We start from the raw sequence: 26,669 nt of genomic DNA, 5'->3' as shown, positions 1-26,669 counted from the left end.
CACCTCTATAATAGCTGAGAAGTAGTGAAGCTTTGAAGTGTAACTTCAATCTGTTGCCTTCTTGCTACAAAATGGGATTGTGAATCTTAATTGCTCTCGTAAATAGAATTTAAACCATTATAGCACTGGTGAAATGCCAGTGAAAGTTGCAGCCATGCAAATGACTTTACTTTTTGTATTTTACAAAAAGCTTTATACTTGACTTTTAGGTAGCTTTCATAGATCTCCTGCAAGTACAGAGGGACAGGACCTACTGAGTACTACTGTGATGAACACCTAGAAATGCCTTTTTCCTAGAGCAATTTTCTAGTGTTTTGTTTTGTCTGGTTTTAAATGTCCCAAGTGATAAGCTACTATCACTTGTCTTGGAAGACTATTCATTATCGAAGGTATTTCATGACCCCTTATTTCTGTCTTTGACATTTATAAGGTACCCATCATCTTATATCTGAGCACCAGTATATATATATGTGTGTGTATATATATGTTTTATATATATTTTGTACACTTTTTTTTCTTTCCTGTGTAATACTCTCTCCATTTGAGTTGTGGCTTTCAGAGCAGTTTTTTATTACATTTATTCAAATAGCTGTCTTAGAGCTGTTTTTGTTGTATTTTGGTTGTTTCCCAAGAGCCTGGGGAATGCTTTTATATAAAAACTTTAATTTGTTCAGGTTTTCAGAAAGTAGGCAAAACAGAAGTAACTATCCTTTTAATCATTCTTTCTCAAACTCAGAACTTTGGTGGTTCTTTAGTTTCATATCATGACAAAATAATACAATCAGAGCATGCTGTGTAGATTGTAAGTTTAAATTTAAGGCTCTTTTGGTAAAGGTTCCTGCATTAACATTTCATTGTAAAGAACTGATGCTGGTAGTGTTTTTTATAGATGAATGTTAACGCTCTGGAAAATTGTGTGGTTAACATTAATCTGAAGTCCATGGAGTTAAGCAAAAAAAGCAGAGTTCCGGAATTCAGTCAATTAAATACCGAGTGCCAAATGAAAAAATCTTCAAATTTATCTCCTCTTCTCCTACAATTGTCCAAATATGACAAATTGTAATTGTTTGGAAAGTGGGTTGTTTTCCAGTTTATAACAGAGACATCATCCTTTTAAATGTGCAATACAATATGATTCTGCTTTGCTTTGGCAATAGCTACTTATCAGATATTTCAGGTGGATTACAAAGGTGCTGAAATTATGCTCAAACTTGTAATTTCTTTCTAGTGAAGGAGATGTTGTGAGTTTGCATCTGCTGCAGTTAGCCTTTGGTGACAGAAAACGCTTGGCATCAGGACAAATCATGTATGAGGTAAAGTATGTGTGTCTGTGAAATACAACTAACGTGTATTAATCTAAAATTGGAAGGATGGATACCATCCTCATGTCTTTCTGAATACACTAATTTCAGGCCTTGGGTCTCATGCCTTACCTGCATGGATTCGGTTCTCCCACTTTTAGATGGGAGTACTAGGCTGTAGTACCACGTGTATCAACTGTGTTTACCTTCCACTGGACTTGATACCTTGGTTACTTCCCTTTAGGAGCTGGGACCAGTAGTGTATATATTGTAACCGAGACAGCTTTCTTAAATCAAAGCATAAGAGAAGAGGGGTTTTTTGGGTTTGTTTTTTTTTAAACAACCCATGTTTATAGATGGTTTGTTTCTTCCCTAAAGGCTTAGGAAGATCAATATAATCCCAGACTCTCTTGCCTCTGGGGTATGGGTGGCCATCAGTACCTCAGTCTCCCTGACCTTCAGGGACTCCCTTTTTAAATCTAGTCAAAGGTCTTTGTTCTTTCCTGTGACTCTTGGACCTAATTAAACTGATTGGGCTGCTCAGCAGCTGTCTGAGTGAATGTATCTGCATTGTCTCTACTCTCTTGAAGCGTTTGTCAGGAGATGAGAAAATCACCTCTATTTCTTGACAATTCTGCTAGTGAATTAACACAATATATGTATACAATAAATAACACAATGACCTGATCCAGATACAGTATTCATAAATTATTACAGACCGCTGCGAATCTGTCATACTTATACCACATTAATCTTAACAAAAATCACTTTGTGCTGTGCACTATTAAGGTTTGAAAAAACTACTTCTGGAAAGTTTGACACAAATGACAGTAATCTGACGTAGCAATTCCTCCCTCTTTACCCACTCCACTTTTGTTTTGAAACTACTCTTTCCAAATATTTTGGAAGCAGTGTGGATGCATATAATTTACATTAACTTTTTGAAGTATGAATTTAGGATATTTTTGTAGGGCTTTACTATGTTGTTGGCTTGAAAAATAGCTACTTTCATAGGCTTAAATCTCCCCGTGTTTTCAGTTTCCTCCTGTCATGTAAAAAGAAAAGGAGTACTTGTGGCACCTTAGAGACTAACCAATTTATTAGAGCATAAGCTTTCGTGAGCTACAGCTCACTTCATCAGATGCATATCGTGGAAACTGCAGCAGACTTTATATATACAGAGAGAATATGAACCAATACCTCCTCCCACCCCACTGTCCTGCTGGTAATAGCTTATCTAAAGTGATCATCAGGTGGGCCATTTCCAGCACAAATCCAGGTTTTCTCACCCTCCACCCCCCCACACAAATTCACTCTCCTGCTGGTGATAGCCCATCCAAAGTGACAACTCTTTACACAATGTGCATGACAATCAAGTTGGGCTATTTCCTGCACAAATCCAGGTTTTCTCACAACCCCCCCACCCCCAAACACACACAAACTCACTCTCCTGCTGGTAATAGCTCATGCTATTCACCAGCAGGAGAGTGAATTTGTGGGGGGGGGGGTGGAGGGTGAGAAAACCTGGATTTGTGCTGGAAATGGCCCACCTGATGATCACTTTAGATAAGCTATTACCAGCAGGACAGTGGGGTGGGAGGAGGTATTGGTTCATATTCTCTGTGTATATATAAAGTCTGCTGCAGTTTCCACGATATGCATCTGATGAAGTGAGCTGTAGCTCACGAAAGCTTATGCTCTAATAAATTGGTTAGTCTCTAAGGTGCCACAAGTACTCCTTTTCTTTTTGCGAATACAGACTAACACGGCTGTTACTCTGACTCCTGTCATGTGCATCCCTTACAGCAAGAAAAGCTCCTTTCCCATCATAGTTCATGTGAGTGTTGACTATATAAATGTTTAGGTACTGTTCAAAGATGTCTTTTTCAATTTTGCAAAGTAAAAATTGATAGTATGAGGACAAGGTATAAATATTATAAAGTGATTAAACTTTTTTTTCTAAATATGGATGCCATTGCTTTATCTTCGTTTACATGCACAGTCACAGTGAAAGCAAAGTTCATACACTGTTCTGGATTAACAGAATGTGTTCTGCTTTACCTTAGGTTTTGATTTTTTTAGAAGGGCTTTGCATTGTAATTTAGTCATGCTTTTCGTTTTACATTGCCATGAATGCTTTGGCAGGAGGATATGGGGAAGTTTCTCAAAATTATTTTTTCTCCCTTCAGCTTCAATTTTCCTTGTTTGTGCTTCACTTTATGCTGTTGTACTAGAGCTCTGGCTAAAAAATCTTTTTCTCTGTTCTTCCCTGTGTGTGGTCATCTCCCACCCCCACCCTCCAAGCGAACACGCACAAATTTTTATACCTCATAAGAGTTCCCACCTCATGGCTTCCATTACCCTTATTTGCCCTGTACCAATGCGTTGACACACAAACTTTGTGTACCCCAGCACTGCTTGATTTCAGATGTATCTTTTGATAAAATCTGACTGGCATACTAACTATACATGAATTCCCAGAGTTGCTAAGTGTGTGCATGTGAAATGTTCATTTTTCTTCTCACATTACATAAAGCTTGTTTGGATGAGAGAGTGTGATTTGGAGGAATGTGTGGACTTATATTTTGTCTTAAAAAAAAAAAATCTTGAAAATGTGGGTAGATTAGGATGACTGTAGAAATGTATATTTAGCTTTTTTAAGGTTATTATTATAGGGGTTTTAAAGAAATAAAAAAGGAAAACTTGATACTTAACTATTTGTCAATAGCTACTGCCAAGTCCTTGTAAAACTGGATAATAGTAGGAGTTCTCCTGAATAGTGAAAATGATGGACATTATTATTATTTTGTATCTACTTGGTTTTGTATCAACTTACCAAAATTAGTTCCTCAGATCTAGGGTTATTGAATATTTTATTGCACTTAATCTCTGTAACATGCCAGAATATATTCTTAAAAAATATGTAATTTGGGATTCCTTTGGTTGACTCATAAATATGGAAGAGACTGCATCTCTTAAGTGTAATATCATACACATTCATTTCAAATAACTTGTATTTGTCTTTCAGGGTTTGGAGTACTGTGAAGAAAGGTACAGTCTAGACCTCACAGGTGAAGTCTTTTCATTAAGAGGGCAGACTAGCAATACCAAACTACTCAGTTGTCAGACTATAGAAAAATTTCGCAGCCATATTGACAGAGAGGATGGCGTGAATGAAGGTTTGTTGCTAGGTCCAAAATATTTTCCAGTTGAACTGTAACATAATGCTTTTGAAGAAAACAGTAGAGTTGAATTCTAAAAATGTTAGTGCTGTACCCACAGCCCTAACAGTTTACTTGAATAGCTGTGTAGAATAAACATGTTTAAAGACTAAAAAGAAGATGTTTGAGTTGCAATTAATATGGAAAATGACAATGGAACAGGGAAACCTGATACATAAAGTACATGATTAAATTGGAAAAATTATATCTATATCTCTCTCTGAGGTGTAGGCTTTTTGATGTTCAGCTGCCTTTTTAACTTAAAGGTAAGTTAAAAGTATAATAATGCTTTGGAAACAGATTGTCCAAAGCTGTATTCTGGCTAGGCCTTTTTAATGCTGTCCTGCTCTTGTTGTGTGGAGGACTTAAAAAGGAATGTGAAATTTTTGTTTACATACAGTAGTTGCAGGAAAAGAAGATACAGCAGGCATAAGCTACAAAGGCTGCCTAAAACATGGAGTTCATATTACTCGCCAATTTCTCCTGTAGGCTGTTGTGCATATTCCTTCTGTGTAGACAACTGGGCTGCTTTCAAGTTTGTTTGTATTTAAATAGCCAAATTAGATTGCGCTGTTAAACTCTAGATAATCTGTTTAACTATATACTGAAACCGGAAAGTCGTCAGCTGCTTGCGGTGCTGATGAGCCAAAAGGGGCATCTGTGAAGGAAAACTTCCATGTATGAGGAGAAAGGAGTTGTCGTCTCTCCCCCCCCCCCCCCCCCCTTAACCTCTGTAGCTTGAACAAACGCAATGAAAATAGCTCTCTTTGAGTGGGGAAAAAAAGCACTTTAGTTGGGTGATTTTTTTTTTTCTAGGAAGTAAGATGAACTTTAAACACCCATACTCATGGGGAAAAGTATTTGAAAAGTATTTCCCCCCCATCCCCCTCAAGTAAATCTAAGTGTCTACAACTGTTTGAGGGATAAAATTAACATCATTTTTCTTTATGGAAAGATGGGGTCCAGGATTTGTAAAAGACAAAATTAAACCTCCCTGGACTCCCCCCACCCCCGCCGCACATTGTTAACCTGGGGCTAGTCTATACTTCTCTGTTCTAAAGCATGGAGCCCACTAGACTTTCTCAGTGGAACCTCTGTACAAATTTAACATTGGCGAAACATCTTTGTTCCCTTACCTTGTTTTCAGAAATGTCAGAACCATTTTTTGTTGTTGAAATCCTTAAAACAAAAAATCAGCCCAGGGCAGATGGTTGTATGATTAAACTTTGGCAGTTATAAGCAGCTGAAAACAGGGTCTTACAATGAAAAATGTTAAGCAGTTTTAACTAATGAAGTCCTGCCAGTTCCACCTATAATTATTTATAAAACTTTTGATATTAAGTATTCCTTTAAACTGCCTCTCTCCCAATCTCCCTTGTACTTATTTCACTTTGAAGCAATAGTCTGAGGCTCACTCATATGACAGATAGGCACAAACTGCATTCTGAAAATGTTCCCACATGATATCAGTCCAAGTTATAGTTTGCAATTCTCTTCTCCCTTTCAGGTAGATAGTGAACTCCTTGTTATAGTCTTACTTAAGTCTACACTACCGCCGTAAGTCAACGTATGCTACACAACTCCAGCTACGTGAATAATATAGCTATGAGGTATGAATCGACATACCTTAGGTCGAGTTACCGTGGGGTCTGTACTGCAGGGGGTTGACGGGAGAAACTCTCCCGTCGACTTACCTTACTCTTCTCGTCGGGGGTGGAATACAGGGGTCAACTGGAGAGCAGCCTGCTGTCGATTTGGCAAGTCTTCACTTGACCCGCTAAATCGACCACCATCTCAGAGCGTCTATCCTGGCTGTAGTGTAGACCTGCCTTTAGGTTTAATCTACACTAGAAAATTAGGTTGGCATAAGTCACTCAGGAGTGTGAAAAATCCAGACCCCTGAACAGTGTAGTTTAGTTGACCTGCATCCCCATATAGACTGTGCTAGGTCGATGGAAGAATTCTTCTGTCAACCTACCTACTGTCTCTTGGGGAGGTGGATTACCTGTGCTGATCGGAGAATCCCTCCTGTTGGCATAGATAGTGTCTACACTGAAGCGCTGCAGCATTCTAAGTGTAGACAAGCCTGTAGTTATTTGAGCCATTGATCTAAAATAGAATAGTAGGCTTCCTGTGAAGGAGGGAAGAAGACAGCTTCTTTGCACTTAAGATTTTCTGTGAAGACTTTCTGCTACTGCTGGTCAGAGAGCACATGCTGAAAGAGCAAAAGCTATGTTGTGGTAAACTGATGCAGTTGTTTTTTAAACTTAAAGAATCAATAACTTCAAAGATAATTTGAGCAATTAACAAAACAGAAGATAGAACAGAGGCTCACAGAAGAACACTTGTAGGAAATGGGATGGGGACCCCAGACTGGAAATGATGTACCTAGAAGAACCTAATAATGGTAAAAATATTCCTATATTAGATTTGTATAGTTACTTTTTTTTCCCATATTCCCTACACCAATAGGAGAATCTTAACGTCCCGTGCTTTGCTCACATTTAGAGGAAACTCCCTTTCTGCCCCATCAAAAAACAACCCTTATTGGAAACTACTGTAGTATTAGGCAATATATGTTGTGTTTTTAAATTAAGGTATTCCAGTTATGTTATGTGATATTCTTGTGACACTTGTATTTTGAATCTGGTTGAAAAGTGGCTATTCTAGAAGCATGTAAATGAGGCAATTACACAATGATCAATAAATGAATAATGCAAACCACTAATCTGACATTCATCTTAATTTCATATTGATGATATTTCTTAAAGGTGATAACTTCTATTTTTTTAACACAGCTACATATTTTGATAAATTAACTGTGTAAATATGGGAAATTCAGATTAGCCTGGTCCCAACAATAGATATTTTATTAAATCTGATATATGAACAAAATGAAACTGGATTATAGCTACCGAAGGATTTAACGTTTCATTATCTTTAAGTCAGTAAGGCATTCTGCCAAAATACTGAGTTTTGTGTTTCTAAAAAAGTGTTAAACAAGTAGTATGACAAGTTGAACTAAAACTCATTACTGTGTAGCAGTATCTGCTGATTTATTTTAAAGAAATGCCATCTTTCTTACAGTAATATCTCCTGATACCAGTGTGTCAGTCTTCAGTTGGCAAGTGAATACGTATGGCCAGGGCAAACCTTCTACTTACTTGGGCATATTTGACATAAATCGCTGGTACCATGCTCAAATGCCTGATTCTTTAAGGTGAGACTTCATTGGGTGTATTTTACGTAGCTTTCAAAATGGTTATAAATGATTAATTAACATCTTACTTGTTTGTATTTACTTTATCTAAGACCAGGGGAATTTCTTCATAATTGCCCCTATTTTGCATTATGGTCGCTGGATGCTGTAGTGAGTATGACTTCTCCACACCACATCTTGGATATTCTGGTACATGAGCGAAGCTTAAGTCGTGGAGTTCCTCCTTCATATCCGCCTCCTGAGCAGTTTTTTAATCCAAGCACCTACACTTTTGGTATGTATTTCGGTTTAGCTGACTTTAGGAGAGCAAGCTTAATAAGAGAATTGAGGTTAACTTGTCATTTATTGATTTATTTTTATTTTTTTTGCTTCCTATGTGTGACTTTTAACAATTAGAAACACTTTTATATTTTACTTTCAAAATATTTCTTTACTATTGGAAAGTATTTTAGACACAGATTGCCAAATTTTGATATCTAATGCATTTGTAATATGGCCTGTGAAGAAATGATTGTTATAAAAATCAAATAGTTTTAATTTGTGTACTGTGCTAGAGCTGTTCTATATAGTATACAGCCTAGGTAAAATTTCCACACAGATGTGTGAATGTTGCAAAATCTGTAAGTGAACTAATGAGCCAAATAACTAGTTATTCAGCTTTTTAATCCACTCCCAATATTAACCCCATTTTTAATAGAAGCTGTTTACTTTGTATTGCTGCACCATACCGTCAAAAATGTAGACTTTTAACCACGTGCTCTTTGTTTTCTTAGATGCTACTTGTTTGTTGAACTCTGGAGTTGTTCACATGACTTGCACTGGGTTTCAGAAGGAGGTACTACTTTTGTTTTTTTTTCTAGCTTTCTTTCTGATATCTAGAAAAGTTCATCCTCTGTCATTTGTATTGAACAGACTTATATTTACCAATGGAGGTGGGAGAGCATTTTGTGCCAAAAGGGCTATATCTTGCCCCATTAAAGTCAGTGGTAAAATTCCTATTGGCTTCAATTGAAACAGGTCCTAAATATGTGTAGATGAGTCTGGTGTAGATTTCTCAGGAGGTAACAATAAAACCGTATATGACTTGGTTCGAATTCTAGATTATGGAGAGGTAACATCCTTGTCTCTCCATACATAAGGTTGCAACTGTTTCTTTTAAGCCTAGATTTTCATCATTATACAATTTAGGACAGGTAAAAGATTTGAAAATTTGGTGGATAAGTTAGGATGGAGAGGATTTTGTTTGTGTATTTCATGCATACATGTCCAAGCACAGCTTTCAAGTATTTCATGGATGAGAGCTACTGCAAGAGAGTTTGGACCTGGGACCTTACATTTTTAGGAGGGAAATTCTTTTCTGAGTTGGAAAAGGGAGAACCAGTTACATTTCACCTCACTAAATTTTTGGTACTTAAGTAGCTATAAACTGAAGTTATACATGTAGTAGGTGTTTCCATATGCAGTAGAAATTGAGTGTAGTTCTGTGCACAACACTTGTGTAGAAGAGAGAGTCTTCAGCACATGTTTACATTACTTCAAAATATTCATGAGCTGGATACTGTCTAGTCCTTGCTCCCTCATTAGCTGGCACTTCAGCAGAAATACAGTAACTCCTCACTTAATGTTGTAGTTATGTTCCTGAAAAATACTACTTTAAGCCAAATGATGTTAAACGGATCCAATTTCCCCATAAGAATTAATATAAATAGGGAGGGCTAGGTTCCAGGGAAACTTCTTTTCACCAGACAAAAGACTACATTTTATTTAATTTATATATATATACACACACACACACTCACACTCACTCTCTCTCTCTCTCTCTCTCTCTCTCTCAGTTTTAAACAAACAATTTAATATCGTACACAGCAATGATGATTGTGAAGCTTGGTTAAGGTGGTGAAGTCAGAGGATGGGATATTTCCCAGGGAATGCCTTACTGCTACGTGATGGTCTAGCAGTCGGCTGAGCCGTCAAGGGTTAACGCGTTGTTAATGCAGCCTCACACTGTACAAGGCAGCACGAATGGAGGCAGGGGAGACAGCATGGCAGAGAGAGACGGATACAGTGTATGTGAGAGGGAGACGTGCATTGCCCCTTTAAGTATGCTGGCTCTACTCTAAGTACATTGCCTTTTTAACTAGATTAGCAAATGGAGACAGCAGCTGCTGCCAGCAAGCTCCCTCTGTCCTGAGCCCTGTTGTGTCTCCCCAGCTCTGTGGAGATAAGGTAGAGAAGCATGGGGGCGGCAGGAGCGGGGGGAAGAGGGCACCCTGACATTAGCATCCCTCTTCCCCCCCCACCTCTGCATAGCTAGCAGGAGGCTCCCAGGAGCAGCTCCAGGGCAGGAGCAGCACATGGCTCTGTGTGTGTGTGTGTGTGTCGTGGGGGGTGGGAGAGAGACAGCTGAACTGCCCGGCAATTGATAGCCTGCTGGGCGGCTGCTGTACAGGGAACTTAGGGGAGCGGGGAGCTTATGGGGGGCTGCTGGTCCACCCTGGTTTCAAGCCCCCACCAGCTAGTTCCAATGGGCTGCTCTTTCTGTAAGCAGTGGACAAAGCAGGTGGCTGCCAAACAACTTTAAGTGCAGAGTTACTGTAAACTCTGGGGTGCTGGTTCAGCCACTCAGGCAAAGAGCTATGGCTGATGCACTTCCGACTTTGTTGCTGTCCCTGTGTGAGAAGCGCCTGTAGGTGGTAAAAAAAAAAAAAAAAAAAGCTACAAGAGTGTGCATTCTTGGCCCTTGTGGGCATTCCTTTACACTTCTCCAAAGTTGTTCTTGTGATTTAAGACAAATCTGGTAAATTACAACCATGCAGCTCAACTAAGGAGACCAAAAAATTGCACATCTTTTGGCTGTTTTTTCAAATCTCTTTCTCCCACAGATCAAAACTGAGAGAATCTCACTAAGTTTTTGGTTTGTGTGTGTATAATTTTAGCTTTAATTTCTGCTGGGATGCTAGAGGCAGCATTTAAGAAGCAGCATGGTGTGTATATTAATAGAGAAGCTAGACAGATATTTAGACAAGATAGTCTAATGGCTGATGTCTTATTTGAGTAATCTGAGACTTATTTTGTGAATTGTCATTGTTCAAGTATGTACTTTGTTGCTTTAGTATGCCATCTTAAAGATATACAGTTGTTAAATTTACATGCCAACTTGGTAAAGTATACTTGCAATGTAAGATTTCTTTGCTGCTTCTATTTTGAGAAGGAAAGCATTTTAAGGGTGTTTATAACATTTCTGTTGTAAATAACTACTCATATTTGTCAGTCAAATAAACATCAGAGTTGAATAATTATAGCTGTCTTAATTTGAAATTTTGTCATTAATGTTTCAGACCTTACATTTTTTAAAGAAATCTGGTTCTTCTTTAAATGAAGCCATTCCTGATAACTTCAATAGATGTCTTATTGCTGGCTTGCTCTCTCCGAGACTTATTGATGTACAGCCTTCTAGTTTAAGTCAGGTGAGTATATACTGGCATTTTGTTTAAATGAAATTATTGTAAAACTACAAGAAAATGTAATAAATATCTTCATACGATTTGCCTGTGGGATAAAAAACACACATATATACTATAGTTGGCTGAAATAATAGATTTTCTAAATGAATGCAAATTAATTTTATTAAACTGTGTAAGTAAGTCCTATAGATCAACTTGAGCTGGAGAATGACTTAATTTGGTGTCAAAAATTTTTGTATCCATTGCTGAACTATGAATTTATTGACGTGGACTTACTCTTGACCTTCTACTCTAGTAATAAACTTGTGCACTGTGGTGATGTGGAACTTGCTTAGGATTTTCCTTTGATATAGAGTTCTTTTTACGTATAGAAAGAGCTATAGCAAAGCTTTTGAAAGAGAAAGTTGAAATAGCATTTTAAATTCTAGAAATCTGAGCGTCATAACTTCTGGGTAAATTATTATGAATAAATTATTTTTGCTGGAAAGGAATGAATGTTTTACAGTGTTCAAGATCAGAACGTCAAGTAGTCCTAAGGGTGAACCACAGCATAATGATCAGAAGTATTGGTTTACCTAAAATAACAGTAAAAATACACTTGCCTAAAATCAACTGTTCATTTTAACATTGCATGACAATGCTTAGCTGTTGCCTACATTTTGTGACAGGAAAAACATCATGCTGTCTGTTGAACTTGCTAGTGTTGAAATTTGCATAGTGGGGTTGAGATAGAGGGGAAACTACTAAAAATGAGCTTAAGCTGAAAAACCCAAACATCTTATTGTAAAGTGTATCGACTTTGAAAACTGTTTCCCACCACCAGAGCTAGGATCATTGGGAATTCCGATGATGGCAATAAAGAGGGAACTGTGAAACAAAACAAAATTGGTTTTACCTTCTTCTGCTCTTTAAAGTTGTATTAAAAATTACTTGATGCACTTCCAGCAGAAAGAAGCCACCTTCTTCTTGTTCTCATGAGAAATACCTGATTTTTCACTTGCCTTCCTTGTTAACAGACTTTCCCAAGATTATTGGAAAGATGTGATTTTTAGCTGTACTTCTTACTTCTCCAGCCAAAATATGTATTTTGAAGGCAGGAATAGTGAAGTCTTTATATTGTAATAAAACAGTAAAGTGCAAGAAACCCTTACCAAAGAACTGTTTTCATTGTGTTGCTCCTTTTTCATAAAACTGTTGCTAGTTTTCAAATCTCTGGACAGTAAGGTCAACAAACAGCAAGCACACAGATGCCTTTCCCCCAGCGCACTTATAGCATATAGGTATTTCTTCCTATTCTTTGGTGTGTCCTACCCCTAATTACAGAGTAAATAACTTTTTAGAATTCAGTATTTGAAGGGATGAAAAGGATAAGAGGAAAACTCTGTTAAACACTTTTTGAAACTCTGCTTTTGGAACGTTTTATCTACAGCTAAGATGGTCTGGAAAGAATCATCTGGGGGTAAAAAATTTTACTAATTTTGTGCTGATTTTGTTCAAACGTAATAATTGATTTGTTTTTGGCATCCAGATATATTGCATACAATTAGAAATAAATCTTATTTACTATTGTTGGCTTGAAAGCATTTGAATCTTTTTTACTATCTATTTTATCTCTGTTACATTTTTAGGAGGAGCAGTTAGAAGCTATATTATCTGCTGCTGTCCAAACAAGTTCTTTAGGACTTCTTACTGGCTGCATCAAACAGTGGACAGCTGAAGGTAATGTTCTGCTTTTTATTAATTTTATTCTTTGTCCTAGACAAGAATTTGTTCTCATGTTTGTTTTTTTTTTGGTTTTTTTGGTTTTTTAAATAGAACAACCAAATTCAGCTGCTAACCTGCGCTTTGTTCTCGAGTGGACATGGAATAAAGTGATTTACACAAAAGATGAGTTTGACCGAATGTGTAAGTACTATAGTATAGTACTATAGTAATTTTCCAGGAATTAAGTGTTATATTTCCTAATTTGAATACATGCAGTAATGCGGGTGTATTAGTACTTGACATGATAGTTTGTATGTACGCAGAAATGCTTTTAACTCTTCTCCTGAAGTTGTGTACAGACTAACCATATAATGTTTGTCCTTTATAAGGTGTCCCACTGTTTGATGGCTCATGTAACTTCATTGATCCACAGACTATACAGTCTCTTCAGCACTGCCAATTGCTTCTTAGCAACCTTAGCACAGTCTTGAACTGCTTTCTGACAGAAGCACAAGAGCTCACTGAGAGAGGTTTGTAACAGTATTATCAACTTGAGTATGTTTTATTATGAAATGTGTTTTCTAAGGTAGAGGAATAGGCCTGAAAGCGTGAGCTTTCCCTATTTTCCCTTTTTCAGTTTTACTTTTTTTTTAATTTTCTCCAGCTTGCAAAGGAGGATCAAGCTGCTTGTTTGGAATTGGCAGTCAGGTTCAGCAGCTGGGAGAAGGATTGAGTCTGTGGGTGGGGAACATTGCAGTTGTCAGTTAACCCCCAGGGAGGAGGCTATGGGAGGTTGCTTACTGAGTGTGCATGTGGGTGGAATAGGGTAGTCAGCACAAGAAGTTGTGTAAGAGGCCACTGGCTGGAACAGGGGTGGAGAATCTTTTTTTCTATCGGGGCTACTGACCAACAGAAAAGATCAGTCGTGGGCAACACGCAGCCCCGTGGGGGGGCTCAGAGGCTCAGGGCTTCCCCTAGATCCTGGGGTGGGGCCAAAAATGAGGGGTTCAGGGTGCGGGAGGGGGCTCTGGGCTGGGGCAAGAGGTTGCGGTGCAGGAGGGAATGAAGGCTCCGGCTGGAGGTATGGGCTCTGGGGTGGGGCTGGGGATGAGGGGTTTGGGGTGCAGGAGGGGCTTCGGGCTGGGGCAAAGGGGTTTGGAGTGCAGGAGTGGGCTCAGGGCTGGGGATGAGGGTTGGGATGTGGGTGAGGGCACGGGGCCTGGGAGGGAGTCAGGGTGTGGGAGGGGGTTCCAACCTGGGGCAGGAGGTTTGGGGTGCGGGCTCCGGCCAGGCAGTGCTTACCTCAGGGTGCTCCCGGTCGGCAGCGCAGCAGGGCTAAGGCAGGCTCCCTGCCTGCCGGGGCTCCACGCTGCTCCCAGAAGCACCCACCATGTCTGGCCCCTAGGTGGAGGGGTCAGGGGGCTTTGTGCGGTGCACGCTGTCCCCCGCAGCTCCTCTTGGCTGTGGTTCCCAGTCAATGGGAGCTGCGTAGCCAGCACTGGGGGAGGGGGCAGCATGCGGAGCTTACCTGATCGCCCTGGCTCCTAGGACATGCCAGCCATTTCTGGGAGCTGCACAGAGTCAACCGGACTTTTAAGAGCCTGGGAACCCTTGCTTCTCCCCACAGCTTCTCTGCTGCGGGCCAGAAATAATGAAGCAGCAAGCTGGATCTGGCCCGCAGGCCGTAGGTTCCCCATCTCTGGGTTAGAAGCTGCAGCCTCTAGGGTGAGGTATATCTTAGTAATACCCAAGAATTTTCTTGCCACTTCATGAAGCCTGAAGTCTTGAACAGGGTGATAGCTGTCTCTCAAAAATAAAGGGGGTGGAGGGGAATCCAGGGCTTAAGGAGCTCTAAAATAGCAAATCCAGGTGTCTCCATAAGAAATGCAGAGGAAAAACTGTAAAGGAACAGTTGTTTCCAAGGGTTGATTAGAAATAAGAAATGGAAAAATTTCTTGAATGCTTTCAATACAATAAAAAAGAACCAGTTTATCAATGTCATCATAGTTAATATTTTTGGTAACTGAAGGAGTTGAATGGCAACATAATTTTATAAACTCTTTCCAGGTTTTACAGATTTGACAAATAAGCAGGTTGTAACCAGCCTCATTTCTCAATATTCCCATGTGGTCATTTGGTTCTGCCGATCCAGTCTCCTTCCAGAGGGTTTAGGTAAGTTTTGAACAAATACATACTTCAGATGTGACAGGCGCTTACCACTTTGTGCAATATTTGCTTCCTACAGAAAAATTCTTAAAACCATATTTGGTAAATTACTTTTATCAACAAATCGTGTTGGTACAGCTGTAATGTATACTTAAGTTTAGTCAACATAGACTAACCTTTTATGTAATTGTGTTAATCCAGTTCCAACGCTGGCTTTACTTTTAAGTATTCCACACATTTTGGTAAATATTTACTTGTGGTGGTAAACTCCTCCTTCCCTAAGAAGTCTCTTACTAGGTTTAGAACTTGGTGTATTCAGTTTCCTAGGTAAATGTCCTTATATAGCCAGTATTTTGATAGCGTTTTTTTATGCCGTAAAAACGCATGTATCGGCTTACATAGATTTAGAAAACAATCTGCCTATAAATGCTCCCTTTACAAAATTTAGAAAAGCAGTCCCCATCTGAGATCACCTAAAGATATATTTTATTCTGCTGGGGAGAGATAACACAGAAACTCTTTTACTTCATATGGTCTGAATTACCCAGTAATCTTTATTTATGGGATAATTTTCAAATATGGGTCACTTACTAAATTGAGGAATGAAGTGAACCTTGTGGCTTACTGCTGTCTTACTAAAAAAAAAAAAAAAAAAAATGTAAAAGAGCAGAATTAGAATCACTTTCTTCCAAAGTTGTCAAATTGCTTGTTCTTAATATTAAAAATGAAACTCAGCAATTTTGTCTGTTTCAGTTCTTTTAAAATTACTTCAGATTTTATTAGGCTTCTTGAACTACGTACTTTTTTTTTCTGTTGCATGTAGATGACGATATGCAGTTGTCTAGGCCTTTCTACAATTACCCACTGATACAAAGCTACTGTACTGGTCATAGACAGAAACTAGAGCGCTTGTCAAGGTAAGGTTCGTTCATAAACACACCCACCACTGAATTCAGAGGGACTGCTTTCATATGTAAAGGTGGGGGAGGGGTGTTCTTGGGCCCAGGGCCACTGTTTCACTGTTTGAAGTAAAGTGAAACAATCCTTGACCTGATTTTAGAAATATATTGGGTAATAGTGTAAATAATTTAATCCAAAGGCTAAACTGTGTGACTTCTGCAGTTCAAAAAGGTGGTTTATTTGGTAACGTGGCATTTAATGGTCTCTGATTCAAAACAGATAGGCAGCACCAAGTTTCCAAAATTTTTGTTTAGGCATGCAAAGATGAACTATTCAAAAAGGGTTAGCTCTTTAAATGACTATTTGATAAGACATAATGTCTGTTTTAGGACTAAATCCTTTTTTTGGAGTTCACTTGTGTACATTTTTATACTGCAAGAAGGTGGCCCTCACCGTTGTGTTCAGTTGGAACATTTAAAGAATTAGCCCTCTTCTAACTTGGTACCCAGTTAGAAATTACATCTTTATCTGAACTTTTTACAGACTTGTTTATTTTTCATGTGAAATGTCTTGACTAGGATTAATACAGATTTTAAATCTAAAATCACACTGATACAAACCAAATAGAAATAATTATAAAATTTTTCCAGTAGGATTGGAGCTAAGAAAGATAGTAGAGAGAAGGTGGAAAAATACAGCAGGCACTCAGGCCTTGTCTACACTACAAAATTAGGTCAACCGAAGTTGAGGTACAGCCACCGCAGTAATTAAAGTGGTGGTTCACATGCACACTATGCTCCTTCTGTTGATCGTGTGTGTCCTCACCAGAAGCACTTCACCGACTGAAGTGGGGCATTGTGGGGTACTGGCAGTTCCTGGAGCTCTGTTGTCCTGGGGTTCACAGCCAAGAGACGATGTAAGTAACGCAGTGTCTACACAGACATTGCCTTGCTCTAACTACATCAATTTAAGTGCTACACCTCTTGTAGAGGTGGAGTTAAGTCGATGTAATGGGTGACTTACATTAGCGGGAGCAACGTTATAGTGTAGACACTTTAGAGTAAGGTCGATGTAAGCTGCCTTATGTTGACCTAATTGCAGTGTAGACCAGGCCTTATCCTACTAACTCTGTTTAACATAATTTATCAGAGAGGTAGCCATGTTTAGTCTGTATCCACAAAAACAAGGAGTCCCGTGACACCTTAAAGACTACCATTTTGATGCCCAAATCAGTCTTAGTCTTTAAGGTGCTACTGGACTCCTCGTTGTTTTTAACATCATTGGGAATTTGCAGGTGGTACTTTTGCCACCAGGAGTCTCCAATGGTGTTTGATGAATGGAATTAAAATTACTATTAAAGGTTGGGGTGGGTGGGTGTGTGTGTGTGTGTGACTAGACTTCAAACCAGTGTGTTTCCCTTGTTCATATCAACATCTATGTACAGCACAGCTGCATGAAATTGGAATTTTTTCAATGGCAAAAATGAGATTAGAAAGCAAAACATGAGTTTTCCTTAATTTTGGCTGAGTATTTCTGTGTTGGCACACTTAGAAAATACTTTGTGGTGATCGATCTATACAAAAAGAATAGTTGTTCTTCCAGTAGTGTCCCTATGGGTGCTCCACCATAGGTATGTCTGCGTCCCCGCACTGCTGATTGAAGAACTTCGGTAGCAGTATCCATTGGGCCTGCACATGCGCTGTCTCTCCTTTTGCTGCGCCATGAGGCTAGCCAGTGTGCACGGGCTAACTGTCCTCAATTCCTTCTCATCTGCCCCTGGTGAGAGAGAGAGAGAGCCATTAGCAGTCTGTTTAAGGCTATTGTTCTTCTGTTCGCAGTTAGTTTTCCCCAGTTCTGGTTGTAGTTCTGTTTGTTTTTCCTACTCTTCGAAAAAAAAAAAAATCAACCCCTCTTTCTTTTCTTCCCACCTTTTTCTGCTGGGGAGACCCTTCCCCTTAGTGAGGTATGCCAGGCTTCAAGAAGTGCCACACTTGTAATGAGGTGATCCCGATTGTGGATAAGCACTTTGTCAAGGTTCCTTCCCCACTCTGATCTCTAGGGTACAGGTGTGGGGACCTGCATGAAAAACCCCCTAAGCTTATTTTTACCAGCTTAGGTTAAAACTTCCCCAAGGTACAAACTATTTTACCTTTTGTCCCTGGACTTTATTGCTGCCACCACCAAGTGCCTAACAAATATAACAGGGAAAGAGGCCACTTGGAAATGTCTTTCCCCCAAAAAATCCCCCCAAGCCCTACACCCCCCATTCCTGGGAAAGGCTTGATAAAAATCCTCACCAATTTGCATAGGTGAATACAGACCCAAACCCTTGGATCTTAAGAACAATGAAAAAGCAATCAGGTTCTTAGAAGAAGAATTTTAATTAAAGAAAAAGTAAAAGAATCACTTCTGTAAAATCAGGATGGTAAATACCTTACAGGGTAATCCGATTCAAAACATAGAGAATCCCTCTAGGCTAAACCTTAAGTTACAAAAAAAAACACACAAACAGGAATATACATTCCATTTATCACAACTTATTTTATCAGCCATTTAAAACCGAATCTAACGCATATCTAACTAGATTACTTACTGACTTTTTACAGGAGTTCTGACCTGCATTCCTGCTCTGGTCCCGGCAAAAACAACACACAGACAGAGAGATATATCGTCCCTTTTGTCGTCCCCCGCCGCGCCCCCCACCCCCTTCCAGCTTTGAAAGTATCTTGTCTCCTCATTGGTCATTTTGGTCAGGTGCCAGAGAGGTTGTCTTAGCTTCTTAACCCTTTACAGGTGAAAGGGTTTTTCCTCTGGCCAGGAGGGATTTAAAGGGGTTTACCCTTCCCTTTATATTTATGACACGCCACCCAAATCACAGATAGGGTGAAATGCTGGCTGTGGTTTCTTCCTGGAGCTCTAGGAGAAAACAGAGTTAATAAGACACGTGCATCTGTAAATATACTACCGAGTATATAAAGACTAACAATATTTTCCACATCTCAAGGACGATTTTAACCAGTTGATTCTGGGAAACTTTCACGGGAGAGTGCATCAGCCACTTTGTTAGAAGCTCCTGAGATGTGGTGTTTGTTGAAATCAAAATCTTGGAGAGCTAAACTCCACTGAATAAGTTTTTTGTTATTTCCTGTGGCGGTATGAAGCCACTGTAGCGCAGCCAGGTCGGTTTGCAGGTGGAAACACCCTCCCCAAACATATGGGCGTAGCTTTTGCAGAGCGTAGACAATGGCGTAACATTCTTTTTCACTGACTGACCAGTTGCTTTCCCTCTCAGACAGCTTCTTGCTGAGAAACACTACAGGGTGGAATTCTTGATCTGGTCCTTCCTGCATTAAAACTGCTCCCACACCACGCTCGGACGCATCTGTGGTTACTAGGAACGGTTTGTCAAAGTCTGGGGCCCTTAGCACAGGGTCAGACATGAGTGTCGCTTTAAGGTGCTTAAAGGCCTTCTGACACTCTTCGGTCCACTGAACGGCATTTGGCTGTTTCTTTTTGGTTAGGTCTGTCAGTGTGGCGGCGATTTGGCTGTATTGCGGTACAAATCACCTGTAATATCCAGCCAAGCCTAAGAAGGATTGGAGCTGTTTCTTTGACTTTGGGACAGGCCACTTTTGGATAGCATCCACTTTGGCCTGTAGGGGGTTGATAGTTCCTTGACCCACCTGGTGTCCAAGGTAAGTCACTGTGTTTAAGCCTATTTGACACTTCTTAGCCTTAACAGTTAGTCCTGCCTCCCTTATGCACTCGAAGACTTATTGTAGATGTTTTAGGTGTTCTGCCCAGGAATCTGAAAATATGGCCACATCATCAAGGTAGGCGACTGCATATTCTCCCAATCCCGCTAGGAGACCATCTACAAGTCTTTGGAAGGTGGCGGGTGCATTCTGCAGCCCGAAAGGGAGTACATTAAATTCATACAGCCCGACATGTGAGGTGAAGGCTGACCTTTCCTTGGCGGATTCATCTAGCGGTACCTGCCAGTACCCCTTGGTTAAGTCCAAGGTAGAGATGAACTGGGCCCGTCCCAGTTTCTCTAATAGTTCATCTGTGCGTGGCATTGGATAGTTGTCTGGGCAAGTTACAACGTTTAGCTTACGGTAGTACGCGCAGAAACGTATCTCCCCATCTGGTTTGGGAACTAGAACCACTGGAGATGCCCATGCACTGCCAGAGGGGCGGATTACACCCATCTGTAACATATCCTGGATCTCCCGTTCTATAGCAGTTTTAGCTTGAGGAGACACCCGGTAAGGTTGGACTTTAATTGGGTGAGCATTACCTGTGTCAATGGAGTGGTATGCCCGTTCAGTCAGTCCTGGGGTGACTGAGAACGTCGGCGCGTACCTAGTCCACAGCTCCTTGATCTGCTGTCGCTGCATACACCCAAGGGTCATGGAGAGGTTCACCTCTTCTATGCCACCAGCACATTTCCCTTCGTAGTAGACACATTCAGGCCACTCAGTGTCATCTCCTCCCTGGGCTGTAAACTGACAAACCTTTAATTCTCTGGAATAAAAGGGCTTAAGAGAATTAATATGGTACACCTTAGGCTTTCAATTGGAGGTGGGGAATGCTATGAGATAATTAACAGCTCCCAGGCGCTCCTGGACCGTGAAAGGCCCTTCCCACGACGCTTCCATTTTATGGGCATGGAGCACCTTTAAGACCATGACCTGGTCCCCTACTTTGAAGGAACGCTCTCTGGCATGTTTATCATACCAGGCTTTTTGCTCTTTTTGAGCATCCTGTAGGTTTTCTTTAGCAAGGGCTAAAGAGGTTCGGAGGGTTTTGTAGGTTGGTTACAAAGTCCAGAATGTTAGTTCCTGAAGAAGGTGTAAACCCCTCCCATTGCTGCTTCACCAACTGTAAATGGCCCCTTAACCTCGTGGCCATATACAAGTTCAAATGAGGTGATCCCAGTTGTGGATAAGCACTCTCAGCGCAAACTGTTGCCTCAGTGAAGTCCAAGTGCACCCTCTGCCAGCAGCTCCGACTAAGATCCCGCAAGGACAGAGAGCTCCACCAGAAGATTATCTTTGTGGAGGCAGCTCTCTAACCTCAATTTCCTGGCAGATGTGAGTTGTCCCCACAACCTTCAACTTCTAAGCGAAGTGGGTCGAAGAAACAGGCTGGGGACTCCTCTTGTAAGTCCTCCAAGAAGAGGACAGGAAGTCCCCTAAGTGAGCCTGAGGATAGCTGCAAGTGATCTCCATCTCACTTGGTATCCTCAGCACTGCTGGCACCGAGATCACAGTCCGGCACCAAAGCACAGCGACGGTCAGCTACTGGTACCATTGACAGGCCCATGGACCCTATGGGCACCGACTCTTTGGTACCGAGAGTCAAGAAGGCACTCCTGGTACCAAGTCTACCTCGGTATCACCAGCGGTGGCTCGCCCAGTACCTGAGAGACTGGTACACACCAGGTTGACGTCTCCCCCGCCATTGGGACATTTGGTACCAGTGGAATTCCATCACACCAAAGACCTCAGCGTGCGGGATGCACCTCAGTCCCCGCCTTGATACCGATATCGTGGCAGCAAGCCTTTACCAGGCACGGGGATTATGCCCTCAATCATGCCATGCCCTTCCACTATCTAGTGAGGGTTCAGACTGTGCCAAAGGAGGTGGTCTCACAGTATTCCCAGAGTTCTCAACAAGTTTGTCAGGGCTCAGCGGTTCAAGATGGTCACCTTATCAATGATCATTCCAACACTGGAATAGGGAGATTGGTTTTCGGCCCTCGACATCCAGGATGCCTACTTTCACAATTAGATGCTACTGGCTCACAGAGAATTTCTCAGGTTCATTCTGGGACAGGATCATTATCAATGCAGTGTCCTTCCCTTTGGGCTGTCATCGGCCCCGAGACTATTTACCAAAGTTCTCTGTGTGGTAGCCACTCACTTATGCTCAGAAGAAAGAATGATTTACCCATACCTGGATGAGTGTCCTCAGAGCCCGATCTCTCCAGGAGGCCCACAAAGCTGTCAACACTACAATACACTTGTTTACAGAACTGGGTTTACAGCTCAACACGCAGAAGTCAACTCTCACCCCCAGTGCAATGCCTGGAATTCATAGGAGCTGACCTACATGCCATACAGGGCAACACCCTCCTACCTCAACACAGGTTCCTATCCCTGGTTTCACTCACAGGCAGTGTTCAATACAGTCCACAGATGCCAGCCAGAGTCTGTCTCCAACTCTTGGGACACATGGCAGCAGGCACAGCAGTGATACCACACACCAGACTCCACATGCAGTCCCTCCAACTATGGGTCAGTTCAGCTTACAGACCAAAGAGGGACCGATGGGACAAACCCCTGTAACTACCCACCAGCTTCGAAAATTCCTTAAACTGTTGGAAAGACCCAACCAATGTGTGAAAGGGATCTCCTTCTCGTACACGTCACTGTTGTTGCTCCTTACCACCATCACTCATAGGGTAGGGCGCACATTTAAACTGCCTCACAACGCAAGGCTAATAGTCACCTACAGAGATGTCTCTACACATCAGTCTCCTCAAATTGAGAGTGGTCAGGAATGCCTTTGCACGTTTGCTCCCATTGATCACATACAAAGATCCTAACGCAACAGAGCCTGCATGTACTACATCAACCATTGTGGGGGCCAGGTCGCCCTCCCTATGCACAGAGGCAATGAGACTATGTAACTGGTGCATCTCTCACAACATCACTTTATCTGTGGCTTACCTGTAGAACTCTATAGCGGACAACCTCAGTCACAGATTCCCACAAAATCATGAGTGGGAGATGCACCTGTCAGTACTCCACAACCTGTTCACACGATGGGGAAAACTGTACACAGACTTGTATTCATGACTTACCAGAACAAGACATGTCCCTGCTTCTGCTCCAGGGCAGGGATGGGACAGCTGTCTATGGATGATGCTCTTCTTCTGTCCTTGGACACTTAACTCACAATGGAAGACTCCTGTCTACTCTTAATGGAATTTCCTGCCACGACTAAGCAAAGTCATGCATGGACATGTGACTTGCTCATGTGACTCCAAACTCCATCTTTTACCTGTAATTTTCCACTAGTTGTGCTGAGGGCTTTGTTTGAAACAATGGATTTCCCGCCACATGGCAGAAGCTATAAAAAGCCTTGGATTGGAAACATCTCCATTTTTCATTTTTCCTGCTCAAGCCTCTGGACTTATACTTACAGGAGTATTCTAACCAAGGGACTGAGGGCCTTCCAATGATTTGGAAGCAACCAGAGACTTGACTTAAGCCAGCAGTTTATTCCATCACTGCTACAAGCCTGAACCAAGAACTTTGCGATTATTGTATGTATTTGATTCCTTTAACCAATTTTAACTTTCAACTTTTTTCTTTTTATAAATAAACCTTTAGATTTTAGATACTAAAGCAGGGGTGGCCAATCTGAGCCTGAGAAGGAGTCAGAATTTACCAATGAACATTGCCAAAGAGCCACAGTGATACATCAGCAGCCCCCCATCAGCTCCCGCCCCGACTCCCAGCGCCTCCCACCCACTGACAGCCCCACCAATCAGTGCCTCCCCTTCCCTCCTGATCAGCTGTTTTGTGGTGTGCAGGAGGCTCTGGGGGGGAGGGGAGGAGCAAGGGCATGGCAGGCTCAGGGAAGGGGGCGGGAAGGGGTGGAGTGGGGGCAGGGTTTGTGGTAGAGCCAGGGGTTGAGCAGTGAGCACCTCCGGCACATTGGAAAGTTGGCACCTGTAGCTCCAGCCCTGGAGTAGATGCCTATACAAGGAGCCACATATTAACTTCTGAAGAGCCACATGTGGCTCTGGAGCCACAGGTTGGCCACCCTTGTACTAAAGGATTGGCAACAATGTGATTATTGGTTAAGATCTGAGTTATATATTGATCTGGGTGTGCGGCTGATCCTTTGGGATCAGAAGAACCTTTCATGTAATGATATTGGTTGTAAAGAACCACTCATCTTAAAGTCTGTAGTGTTTTTGGTGGTGATAAAAGGACTGGAATGCCTAAGGAAACTGCTGTTCTGACGACTTGTTAGCCAGTGTCGTAAAACAGAAGTTTACTTTTGTTGCTAGTTTGGTATATCTTAAGGGAGAATAACCACCACTTTTGGAGTGTATCTGCCCTATTTCTTAGCAGTTTGTCCTGAATTTGGTATTCTCAGTTTTGACCCATGGAGGCATGGTGATGGCCACCTGTTCATTAACGTACCTATCAATGAAAATGGCCTTCTTGATAGCGATTAACTTGGCCAGAAGGACAGGAGAGAGAGCAGCTCTGATATCACATCCCCCTCACAATATTCTTTTCAGACAAGGTCTTTTCAGACAGGGCCACATCCATAATTCATCCCTAAGGTAACCTCTCTGTTTCACATGAATCAATGGATTCCTCTTTCAATCTTCTACCCCAAGCCTCACCAAGACAATAGGGAGGCTCTGCTACATACCTTAGATGTTAGAAGAGCACTGGTCTTCTATCTTGATAGGACAAAGGCCTTCAGGAAGTCCCCTAAACTTTTCCTCTCTATGGTGGAAAGATCCAAGAGCTGAGCAATATCAGCCCACAGACTCCTTAAGTGGGTCTCGAATTGCATCAGACAGTGCTACCAAATTCATAACTTGATCCCATCAGACTCTAACAGTCCACAGTCCACAAAGTCGATCTCATCCGTTGCCTCCTTCAAGGATGTCCCTTTCTCAGAGATCTGCAGAGCAGCGACATGGGTATCAGTTCACACTTTCGCAGAACACTCTACGATCATTGGCACTGGGATTCCACCTCCAGTGCCAACGTGACACCAAAGTCCCAGCCCTCCAAGAGAGGTATTGCTTGGACGTCGCGTACCGTGGAGCACCCATATGGCCACTACTGGAAGAAGTCACTCACCCTGTACAGTAACGAAGGTTCTTCGAGATATGTGTTCCTATGGGTGCTCCACAACCTGCCTTCCTCCTCCTCCACTTCAGAGTTCCCACTTATGACTCTAGGGTAGAGGAGGAATTGAGGATGGTTAGCCCGTGTGCGCTGGTTAGCCTTGCGCTGTCACACCTTGTGCTGCGCCACATGTGCGGGCCCAATAAACACAGCTACCGAAGTTGTACTATCAGCAGCACAGGGATGCATCTACAGTGGAGCACCCATAGGGACACACATCACTAAAAACCATCGTTACTGTACAAGGTGAATAATTTCTTCCAGTGATTGTATTGCCAAACTCTCTTACAGATAGTAGACTACAGCAACTAACTTAATTTGATGCTTCAATTTACAGGAACGTTCCAACTTTACATTTCCTGATGTATGAAATCACCATTAGCCCTTCTATAGCAAAAATATCTGAAAACCAGGTCATCCTTAATCTTGCCTTAATAAATTGTGAATTTAGAATATCTATTAAAATATAACTTTCTGGATTATTTTTAAACATGACCAACTGAGGTGCTATGTTCCCTTTTTAGTTCACTTGTGTAAACGTTCTAAATTCAGTTTTCATATTTTTTGTTGTATAGTGGTTTTTCCTGCATCTTACCAAACAAAATTTGGTTGGATTTTCTTTAATTGGTAAATGGATTTTCATGTCAGGTTGGAATTATCGCACTGTTTTTATGCTATCAAATCCATGTTCTCTTCGATTGCAGAGGGAAATGGAATGCCGATTGCTTGATGATTGATGGACTGCTTTCCCAGTTAGGAGATCAAGTTGAGAAATTGTGGCGAAGAGATGAAGGAGGAACTGGGAAATATCCCCCTGCTAGCTTGCATGTAAGTAGGACTTCTTAAAAAGGCAAAAAAATAATGATTTTACAAAATATTTGGTTAATTTTTCTTTTTTCATCACAGGCGCTGCTTGATCTCTATTTGTTACAAAATATTGAAGAAACTTACAAACATGCAATTGTATCCTTTTGACAGTGTTGAGAGAGATTGAAGATATAGCCACGCAATATATTTGCATTTGAAAGAATGTTTCTTGAATGTGTGTGTGAGACAAAAGTTTAAGAAATTAATGATAAAACACAGTAGCATAAACAGGAAAATTACCGTATTTTGGACAGAATGAGCATAAATTTAGGATTAATGTACTGGAATAATTGTTTTCTTTCATACTTTAGATTTTTCATTTTAATGGCTTCATTAAAATGACATGATTCTGTAGCAAATAAAGGAAGTTATTCTTAGGATGTGATGCCTGTACCAAAATTATGAGACTTCTCTGTTCTCTGAAGCAGCAACAGTTACCCAATACTATTTACGGCAGTACACATTCTTGCTGAAATCAGCAATTCTCCAGCACAGGAAACAATGTTTGCCTCTGTTCTACTGAAAACGCGGGCACATGGACTATTACCCAGAGAAAGGAGAATGTGATGGAGAAAATGCTTAATTTTCAAGCTGCTAAAATGTATAAAACATTTGCCTTTGCCAAACTTTGTGTGTTAACCTAGGTAGGAAGGGACAGTTCGGATTTTAGACACAGCAACTTCACACCACAGTTGTTTTAACCTGTTAACTAAATAATTATGCACTGATCAGAGGGAACAGGTAGAAACTAGGAAAACACAGGATGCACAGGTTCTTTACAAACCCAGTGAAGTTTTTTTTTATTTATGGCATGGTGGGAAGGCTTTCTCATTCATATTTAATTTTTATTCTCTACACAGCTGAATTTACTGTTA

The 26,669-nt window shown here is 41.1% G+C and overlaps 1 protein-coding gene across 3 annotated transcripts in view; it reads left to right on the top strand.

Moving 5' to 3' along the window:
- The window catches only part of AHCTF1 (AT-hook containing transcription factor 1), an 85,479-nt gene that overhangs the window by 27,204 nt on the left and 31,606 nt on the right, over positions 1-26,669 (top strand). For all 3 annotated transcript variants that reach the window (XM_073338312.1, XM_073338314.1, XM_073338313.1), the window contains exons 7-19: positions 1,229-1,313; positions 4,330-4,480; positions 7,610-7,742; positions 7,835-8,016; positions 8,516-8,577; positions 11,081-11,209; positions 12,835-12,925; positions 13,022-13,111; positions 13,300-13,440; positions 14,978-15,082; positions 15,900-15,993; positions 25,632-25,755; positions 25,834-25,890. In XM_073338312.1, the coding sequence (XP_073194413.1) occupies positions 1,229-1,313; positions 4,330-4,480; positions 7,610-7,742; positions 7,835-8,016; positions 8,516-8,577; positions 11,081-11,209; positions 12,835-12,925; positions 13,022-13,111; positions 13,300-13,440; positions 14,978-15,082; positions 15,900-15,993; positions 25,632-25,755; positions 25,834-25,890 (1,444 nt within the window). The remainder of the gene's footprint in view (positions 1-1,228; positions 1,314-4,329; positions 4,481-7,609; positions 7,743-7,834; positions 8,017-8,515; positions 8,578-11,080; positions 11,210-12,834; positions 12,926-13,021; positions 13,112-13,299; positions 13,441-14,977; positions 15,083-15,899; positions 15,994-25,631; positions 25,756-25,833; positions 25,891-26,669) is intronic.

This window comes from Lepidochelys kempii, chromosome 3, assembly GCF_965140265.1.
Source record: "Lepidochelys kempii isolate rLepKem1 chromosome 3, rLepKem1.hap2, whole genome shotgun sequence".
Lineage (NCBI taxonomy): Eukaryota > Metazoa > Chordata > Testudines > Cheloniidae > Lepidochelys > Lepidochelys kempii.
The sequence above is the reverse complement of the archived record's forward strand: the minus strand, read 5'-3'. Positions and strand labels throughout refer to the sequence as shown.